At 36.2% G+C, this 10246-nt stretch overlaps 1 protein-coding gene across 1 annotated transcript; it reads left to right on the top strand.

The window, feature by feature from the left end:
- Positions 1-4995: 4995 nt before the first annotated feature.
- Positions 4996-5556, top strand: LOC113315587. Its single transcript, XM_026563848.1, has one exon. It carries the CDS (start codon positions 4996-4998, stop codon positions 5554-5556), a length of 561 nt encoding a protein of 186 aa, XP_026419633.1.
- The last annotated feature ends 4690 nt before the right edge of the window (positions 5557-10246 follow it).

The raw sequence follows: 10246 nt of genomic DNA on the forward strand, positions 1-10246 counted from the left end.
GGATTGAACTAACCAGGCAAAGGAGTTTATTAGTTTAAACGGAAGAGCTTTTGCATATGACTTCAGATATCTTTATCTGGAAAGAATCAATAGAGTTGTTACCAAACATATTTACTGTTTGGAATACGATCCAAAAGAATTGCTCCAGCGCGTGCACTTATTGAATGTCGGAAGCGCAAGGATACTGAATAAACTAAGTGAACTAGGTTTAGTTGCTTGGTCTCAACTATACAAAGTTGGTTAGAGTTTGTATAGCGGCTTAATTCTGAGAGTATTCAAATTCTGGACTTGGTCCCGAGGTTTTTCTGCATTTGCGGTTTCCTCGTTAACAAAATCTTGCTGTGTATTTTACTTTTTTATTTCCGCATTTATAATTGTTTATTATAATTAGAAGTAAAGTACACAAACGTTAACTCTGTATTACTTGATAGTGATCCTATAGAGTTTGGCTATGTCCGAACCTATTATCAAGTAATCACACTTTGATTGTTGTATTGTCTCGATCTCGTATCCATAGACGATCACACAAAGTGTGAATACCGATTTGTCGTATTGTCGACTTTGTCCATAGACAATCACTTTTGATAAGAGGACTTATAGGTGGATATTTTAAAGATTGTGGTGTATTTGGGTACCCTCATCTTTTCAATTGGTATCAGAGCAGGCAAACACGACAAAGATCTAACAATCTGTGTTTGGTGCGATCCAACCTATAAGAATTGAATCTATGTCTGATTCAGTTAACGTTATGAAAGAGTATGAATGCTCAAATGTTGAAGATGCTCCCACTTCGATAACTCATGATCCAGAAGTTACGAAAGCATCTGAGTCTATCTCTGGTGGAAAACAAGATGCTGATAAAGAGTTGGTAAAACTCCTTAAGCCTATAAGATCTCTGTCTTCAAGGATGCTAATATTAAATAAATAATCTAATCTTTGTAAGCAAGAGATCAGAGAAAAGGACATTCAACTAAATATTCTAGCCAAAGAGAATATGGTAGATCTCTTACTCAAGATCAAGAGATTCATCCTATGACTCTGACTAATGATTCTGTTATAATTTCTTCTGATGAGGAAAATAAAAGTCCTTGCTCGAATTTTACATATTGTGATAACAAGACTTGTTTGATCACACCTGAAACAGATCATGATGATGGAAGGTTGTCTAACTACATCAAGTCAGAAGAGAATGAAGAACCATCTTTGAACCGATTCTATGAAAAATATCTTGAGGAATATAACTTTCAGTCACTTGAAAGGAAACTTATACTTCTTCAAAATACTGTAGTAAAAGTATTAAAAGAAGTTTCTTGTCTTAAAAAAACTGAAAGATCATTCCTCAGTAGAAAAATAGAATATACCCAAAACTGATAAGATCGACTCAAAGGAATCATAAGTAATAGTTGATAATCACTTAACGAAAAAGGCTCCTCCTTACTCATGCCGAAACAATCTTTGTTTACATGAAGAACGATTCCAGGAGAAAGGGAAAGAGAGAATCTCTGTCGAAGGAAACAATCAAGAATTTCCGATAATTGTTTCAGATAATCATACTGATGTGTATAATAAGGAAATCCTTAGAATGAGAAAATCTTTTGAAAATATCATTGACATAATTAAGAGAGATGAAGGATCATCTTCTTGATCATATAGTATCTCAGTACATAAACCTTTAGATCAGTACAGTTTCTCCTCATGATCATACCTTTAGATCAATGAAGGATCATCTTCTTGGGAGAAAATACTTTGGGAAGAACTTCCCAAATAGAAACATGAACTATGTTTCTGAGACTCTTTGTAAGCAAGAAAAGGCTTACTCTGATACAACCTAGTTGTATGGAGTTTTTACACTCTCATCCTGGTTCGTGCTCATAACTTTTAGGATGAGAAAGCACACAAAACGAGAACACAACTTTTTCTTTTGTGTTGTGATCAGAAAAATCTGTGGCAATTTCTGGATAGCTGTGAATCCAATTTTTGTCTAAAAATTGTTCATGTTTATCATGATCTTCCAAAATAGGTTTTATTTGAAATTTTCGAATTTTAATAAGCCTTCCATCATGATAAGTTCGGACATAGGAAATAAAATATATTATTTATATATTTTGGTAATTTCCTGAGTATTTTCAGAAAGTTGTCTCTTCCTAAGAGAAACTTTCTCTTGCTTGTTTTAAGAAATCCTGATTAATTCTTATTTAAATCCCTAGGCATACCTCCAATAACTCACAGTTTTACAAAGGCTAATAAGGTGGAAGCTCAAAAGGTTAAGGATTGTCAAGGAATCAATACAGAAAATAGGAAGAAAATCGTATCGAAAATCATGTCCGATAGTTCTGCTGGATCTCAGGATGAGTCATGTCTGTTGGCTTACAACCTTCAAGATTCAACAAAAACCAAGTGGATACATTCTGATAGTATGATTGACTATATCCATGGTTATGAAGAACTAATAACCAACCTCATAATGACGGTTCAAAATCAAGATTGTCTCAAGGATAGGATTGAGGAAACAAAAGATGATCTTGCAGACATGAAGGTTCAAGTTGAAAAGCTTGAAAAGCAGGAAGTGGTTGCAGACAAGTCTCTCGAGACATGCTTCAAGAGTTTGAACACTGAAGAAACCTCAGTGAAAAATTAGAGCACCGCTAGAGATTAAGTTATATGATGCAATACTTAATCCAAGAAAAATAGACAACAATTTTTTATTTATTTCGATTATTGTATAAGGTCTATTTTTGAATAAAACTATCAATTATCAATGAATAAAATTATTATTTTATAATTTTTCTTGTGATAGTTTCCAATTACATAGCCTGTGCTTGAATGTCTATATTATTGCTATGTGTTTTCAGTTTATGGGATGTTGATTTCGGTTTTCATAACCTTAATATTTGATCTCATATGATGTGAAGACTTATGGTTTGTGTGACTTCTTGATTTAGCAGGATTAAGTTCTAGTCCATGTTGGTAGGCTTTATCAAAGGATCATAAGGTGTTCCGATTGAAACTCATATGTAAAAAGTCACAATGTGTTGAATCAATCTGTGTTTACATGAGTTGTGTTTAGCATAAACATATGTGTTTCGGGTTTTCAACTTTTGTTATTAGCACGCATTAGTTAAAACCGATTCAACCTTTCTCTGGTAAAGGTTGCTCTTGTTGTTATTCTTTTGTTCTTGCGAGAGGATGACAACATACTGGGGGAGAGTTCTAACTTGAACTTGCACTTAATGATATATCTTTCCGGGGAGAAGAGGATGCGGAATCTGAGGTAACGAATTTGTTAGGTAATCGTTTTCCTGTTTAAGAAAAGCCTTCTTATATTGCATATATTTTGTTTTTGCTTAAAAATATTTCGGTACAATTAATATATATTCCATTATGTGTATGTCGATGTGTGTGTGTGATTCAATTGTTCCCGGTTAAGAAAAAATGTGTCAATTTATTTGGCTTATTGTTTGGTATATTCTTTATTGTTTGGTATGAAGTGTTTTTGCTTAACGAAATTTCGGTGCAATTCAATGCTATAATGTCTATGTTTGTTTCAATTGCTTCAGGTTAAGAAAATAATTGTGCAAGTCAATTTATTTTGGTTTGTATGTATTGTTTATGGCTTAACAAAATTCGGGATCATTTGTTTAGTCCAATTCGATTCTAGATAAGAGAAACTAAGTTAATTCTGATTTTAGTTAGACTTATCAAATTGAAGGATTCAGTTATTCAAGTCTAATTGAATGCCTTGACAGGAAATACTAGTTAACTAACCTAGTACTTGTCTTGTCTAAAGTGAAAGGTCTAAGTTATTGTCTGAATAATTAGAACCTGATGAGATAAATAAAGTTAATTCTGATCTTTATTTTGGTCTTATCGAAATAAGCGATTATATGTTTACAACCGGTTTAACAAGGGAACTAAGTTTCTTAGTCAATTTATTAAACTATTAGAAAAATTGCTTCGGGAAATTGTTTCCTTGATAGCATATTAAAATTAAATTACTTGTAGTTTCAGTTTTAATATTGGTTATCTAAAGTGGTATGTGAAACCTTATTGCTTAACTCTTATAGGTTGTACAAGTATTTTTAGATTTGTAAGATCCTTTAGGTTTGACCTTTATTTACGCGAACCTTTGTCATTTTGTGACAAAAAGGGGGACAAATATATGGAGTAAACAAGTGATTTGCAATCACCAAGGAAAGGAAAATTTCGCTTAAGCGTTATATCTAACAAAATAGTTAGGGATGGTCATGGGGAGGGTATAGGGCGGGTATGCCAATCCCAATCACTTCCCCGTTCATAAAAAAGATACCCATACCCGCCCCTTTACCAACATGAATTGGGGCGGGGCGGGTATGGGAAATACCCATATGGGGCGGGTTTCCCATGCGTTACCTGTAACACTGAGCTAATACATAAATATGTTTATCATCAAAACTTAAATATGATTCAAACAAAAATAATAAACAATTCATTCTAAAATCTTAATTCAGCAATTTATCTCAAAATGATCAAAAGAATCTGTTAAATTACTTATTGGATTTTTTACTCTTTCCTTTCTCATTCTATTTTCGTCCACATTGACCATTTCATTATCTGATTCATTTTCTCTATTTTAACTTCTAGAGAATGTGTTTGATCACAACAAAAGAGCGAAAATGATGAATGTACAAAAACGATCAAGAATATAATAAATGAATGAAAGCTCGACTAAGTGGTGTAAGTATAAAAATTGAATACAAATTCTTGCATAAAAGTCTAAACCCATATAATATGAAAGGTATGGGGCGGGTATGGGGCGTGTGGAAGAGAAACTCGGTCCGAGTCGTGCTCTGCAACTCGGCGATTGAAACAGAGACTTTTTTTCTCAAATTTTTTTCGTTTTCAGTGATTCAGCGTCATCAATTCAGGTGAAAATCTTGATTCAATATTTAGTTAGAGTAGAATTTAAACGTTGATTTCAGGTGATTATCATTAAATATGTCTAAAAATTGAAAATCAATGGAGGAATCTTCAAATTCTCGATCGGAATCTGAGATTTCCAAAAAGTTTAGTTCTGATAATTCTTATGTTCCTCTAAATCTTAATCCATCGGTTTTCATACCTGATGAGATTATTGATGAGAGTGTAAATGAATGGAGATTTAGTTTGATAGGAAGGCTTGATTTTGTGAAATTGAAGATATCAGTTGCAGAAACTTGTTTAAGGAAGCAATGGAATCTTATTGGTAAATGTCAGTTTATCCCTATTGGTAAAGGTTTCTTTATTATCAAGCTAGAGAATAAGGTTGATATGAAATTTGTGTATGAGGGTTTCTGGGAAGTTGAATCTCAATATCTGAAGCTTCGATACTGGGAAAGGGATTTCAAGCCTGAGCAACAGAAATCTTCAAGTGCTTTTGTATGGATGTTATTTCCAGGTCTTAGTATTGAGTATTGGAAAGAAGATATTCTTATGTCCATGGGTAGAGCAATTGGTAGACCAATTCAGATTGATTCCACAACTCTGAAGAGAGAAATTGGTTACTATGCTAGCATTTTGGTGGAAGTTTATCATCACTAATTTAATAAGGGTATATTAGGTATTAACATAAATAGTGGATAAGGGGTTTCTGTGAATTATTACTTAATGACCATTTTTTTCATGTAGCTATAGGTCCCAATTTAGCAAGGATAATTATACACTCCATTTTCCATAAGGAAATAATTATTTTCCATAATTCCTTATTTAACCTTGTGCATCTTATTCTCCACTTCGTTTCTTCTTCGCGATAAAAAATGAAAGGGAAGATTATTTAGATACCCCGACTATATAGCCCCTTCAAATATACCGTTTCACACTTTAAAAATATCCCTAAGCTTTATACATTACTAAAATACCCTCTTTTAAAAAGTGTATATACAAACCACTACCACTAACCATTATTCAAAAAAAACAAAAACCTTTACTGCCCACCATCACCACTGTCTACCACAGCCAACCACCACCACTATCCACCGCCGCCGCCGCCCACCGCCACCGACAACCACCACCAACCACCACCATTGTCCACTACCTCCTCCCACCACCGCCATTGTCCATTGCCACCGCCGCCCACCACCAACGACGACCACCGCTCAATACCACCGACGACCACCGCCGCAGCACACCACCTCCAACAACCACAACCACTGTCCACCGCCGCCCACCACCACCACCATCTACAACGACCACCACCTCCAACCACCATAACTGTTTACCACCACCATTGTCCACCACCTCCGCCCACCACCAACCACCACTGTCCACAGCCGCCCACCGCACCAACCACCACCAACAACCACCGCCACCGACGACACCGTCGCCGCAACTAGCATAAAAACCATAGTGAAGGCAACTAGAATAAAGATGCTTTCATATATCGTCTAGTAAAGGCAACTAGCACAAAGTTACCTTCCACATGTGGAGTCAACTTGCTGAAGTTGTTTCCAAATCTGAAGGCAATTTGCTGAAGTTGTCTCTAAAAGTGAAGGCAACTAGCTCAAGTTGTCTCCAATATATATTGTGTAACAAGAAGTTGCAAAACAAAAGTGGATTCAACTAGCTCAGGTTGTCTCTAAATCTGAGGCAACTAGCTCAAGTTGTCTCCACCAAAAAATGCACAAGAACAAATAGCTAAAACAATGAAAGCAACTAGCCAAAGTTGTCTTCAAACATGGAGGCAACTAGCCCAAGTTGTGTCTATAAATGGACGCAACTAGCACAACTTGTCCCCATAGATGGAGGCAACTTGCACAAGTTGCCTCAAAAAAAAGTATGCACGGACGAGTGAACCTGGTGTGATTTGTGCACACACTTTCTGATATAGAGTCAATCGTGTTACCATTACACCACAGATTCATCAAAAAGTAAATCAAAAGTAAAAAAACCTATCAAAGAATCATGCATCAATATTATATGGGCAGAGTATACAACTCCAGAATCATGCATCTCAAAGATTGACAACAAGTAACTTCGAAAAAGACCAGTAAAACTGAACTATTGTATAACAACGTTGAACATTCGAAGTAAAAGAAAGAATTAGATAAAAATTTGAGGATGAGTTTTACCTGCATTTTTTGCATGATAGACAAATCAAACATCCATACCCAAGCCACAACAACAGCAACCACCCAAGCCTCCACTACAAAATTTGAGGATGAGTTTTACATGCATTTGTTGCATGACAGACAAACCAAACATCCATAACCACCACAACAGCAGCAACTACCACCACCACAATAACAACCACCGGCAACAGTGCTGCAACATTGACCACCACAGCAGCAATTACCCAAACCTCCACTGCAACATCTACTACCACTACCACTACTTAAAACACAACAACCACCACCATTGCAACAACAATCATTGACACAAAACAAATACAAGAACAACTCCACCACAAAAAAAAAATGGAACCAACTAGATCAAGTTGCCTCCAAATCTAGAATCATCTAGCCCAAGTTGTCTCCAAATACGGAGGCAACTGGCACAAGTTGACTCCAACATGTCCCCATTTCATTTCCCTAGCATTCATCTACTCCATTTCAGCTTCAGGCCGACTGCAACGCCACACAAAAACTGCAGCTTTTCATTGCACATGCAATATCATTTCCTTGCATACATCTATCTCATTGCATTCAGTAGGTCATAACCATCATCTTGCTAACACCTGCAATTTGTATTTGAAACTTAGGCATTCATATAACCATTCTTGAGCCAACACAACATCCATTCTTTCTTCATTTCTCCTTAGCTTCAGAACTATCTCAGATTCCCACTTCAATGAATATCAACAACAACATATTTAACCCATCACCAAAGCCAGTTTCATTTCATTGCAACTTCATATCTTTCTTACAGTACCATCATGATCTGCAAACCTCATATTCAGTTCATTAATATAACCACCAAACCGAGGCATACACTCATTCATTGTTCTTGCTGAGTTATACCAGCAATTCAAACTTGAAAATCTCTAGTTTTGCAATCAATACAACCCACAAAATTCATCATATCTCTCTGAATCATCAATCCCAAATCTCCTTCTCATCTCTGGAATCGATCAACTCCCTTGAACTCTGTATGTAATCAAAAGCAGATTCAAGATAACGCATTAACATCAACATCACCTGCATCTTCACTAACCACTGCCACAGCCGCTGCCACCAGACACCAATTACAGCACCACCAACAACCACCTATAAAACTCAAGCATCTCTTCATACCACCTGCAATCTCACATACAACCACTACATAAACCATTTCAACCACCAAACAAACTTCAACCCAGAAACCATAGATTCAGTTCTTCAATTTCATCTTCTCTGTTTAACACTCACCAAAACACCATTGTTGAAACCTCCACCACCAACGTTGCAACAACACCAACACCACCATACACGACCAAAACATTAACCTACCACTGTTATTGTTTTTATGAATTCAATAATAAAATTCACTGAATCGAATCTTCAACTCAAATCCACACGAAATCTGAATCTCGATTTGAAATTATCAAATTGAAAACCAAAAATCAAATTAATCTCTGAATCTGGTTTGAAATCATAAGAGGAAGAATAACTAAATCATAACTAAGATTCAATGGTTCAAACATGCAAATCTTCGAATTCAAAAATTACCTAAAACCGAAATCTTGAACTTTAAATCTCTGAATCTAGAAACCTTACTTTATGAGATCTGATTATGGAGATATTCGAGTAAAGATGATTCTGGAATTTTGACGAAAGTAGAGATGGTGATGTAGTGGAGGTGGTGTTGAAACGACGGCGGCGATGAAGATGGTGGTGGTGGTTGTCTTCGGGAGAGGAGGAGACAGAGAATAAAAATAAAAAAATCTATGGGAAATATTAGATCGATGGTGGTGTTGGCTGTGGTGGCGACGGTGATGGAGATGGTGAGAGTTTCATTGGTTTTTCTCGAGTGAGAATAAAGAAGAAGATGAAGTATAAGATGTAAATGTTAAAAATGGGATTATGTGAATTATTTTTCTATTCATAATTACATTATGTCATTAGGGGTATTTTTAAAGACTTACTAGGTATCACCCAGGTCTACGGCCGGGACTCAACCTTTTAGACAATTAATTTATGTCGTATGATTTATCATTCACTCTTTTTTCTCTTTTTCTTATAACCTGGGCCACAATCTCAGTATTTAGATAATTGTGTTATAGTGGTCTGTTTAGTTAGTCAACTCATAGTAATGTCTTCGGTCGGTCTGATCATAGTAGTTTTTTTAGTTAGTCGGGCCATCGTACGATTACTGAAAATTGTCACTGTATTTAACTGGTCAAGCCATAATAATGTGTTTAGTCAATCGGATCATTGTAGTTGAGGCCTACGACCAAAGCCCATTAGAGATGGCCTCGTTGTTTAGTTCGTCCGGTCATGGTAACATCCTTAATTAGGGGAAGTAGTATTCAGGTTCTACGGATGGGAAAATTAAGAATGATCCAATACTTAGTTCGCTAGTTCTTAGTATCATGTTTAATTAGCTGGGTCGGTCTCGGCGATCAGGAAGTGTCGGATGTTTAGTTTTTCGGTTCACGCTATTGTGTTTACTTATTTGGGCTATAATAGTCGGGGCCTACGGCGCCGGCCGTGATTGGTTTAAATTTAGTGATCGAATGTATAAGATAGTCAGGCCTGCGGCCCCTTTTTATTGGTCGAGTCAAATTAGTCGGGCACAGACCCGACAATTGCCCTTTATATTTTTTTTTGAAAGTTAATATTGGGCATTAAAGTTTGCATTTTTCAATCATAAAATTCCAATTTAATTAGAAAATTCAATTAGTCACAGCAAAAGTTATTTATGATTAATGGTTAGGTTAGGATTAGCTTTATCCTAGGCCTCCTAGGCCACGACATAATTGTCTGAAGTAATAAAATTCTAATCATATACTCGATGGAGATTATGTTCGATATTCGGCAACTTTAGAACGATGGGGGCCACCATCTAGATAGTGCTCTAAGAATATATAATTGATCAAAATATCCAAATTATAACGTTAGAAAATTCGGATAACCAAAATTGTTGACGCATTGTCGATATAGACAGATTAAAAACCGCCACTCCGCAGGTGTGCCCCAGAAAACCAGCCCTTGCAAATCCAGGGGGAGCGCGGCCTATTCTTTGTGAGCAGAGAAAACCAGCCCTTGCAAATCCAGTGGGAGCGCGGTCTATTCTTTGTGAGCAGAGACAGTTTTTA

This window comes from Papaver somniferum, chromosome 10 (assembly GCF_003573695.1).
Source record: "Papaver somniferum cultivar HN1 chromosome 10, ASM357369v1, whole genome shotgun sequence".
Taxonomy (NCBI): domain Eukaryota; kingdom Viridiplantae; phylum Streptophyta; class Magnoliopsida; order Ranunculales; family Papaveraceae; genus Papaver; species Papaver somniferum.

What these genes read in the sequence shown, in the direction of transcription:
- LOC113315587 (XM_026563848.1), top strand. Translation starts at nt 4,996, where the DNA reads ATGGAGGAATCTTCAAATTCTCGATCGGAATCTGAGATTTCCAAAAAG.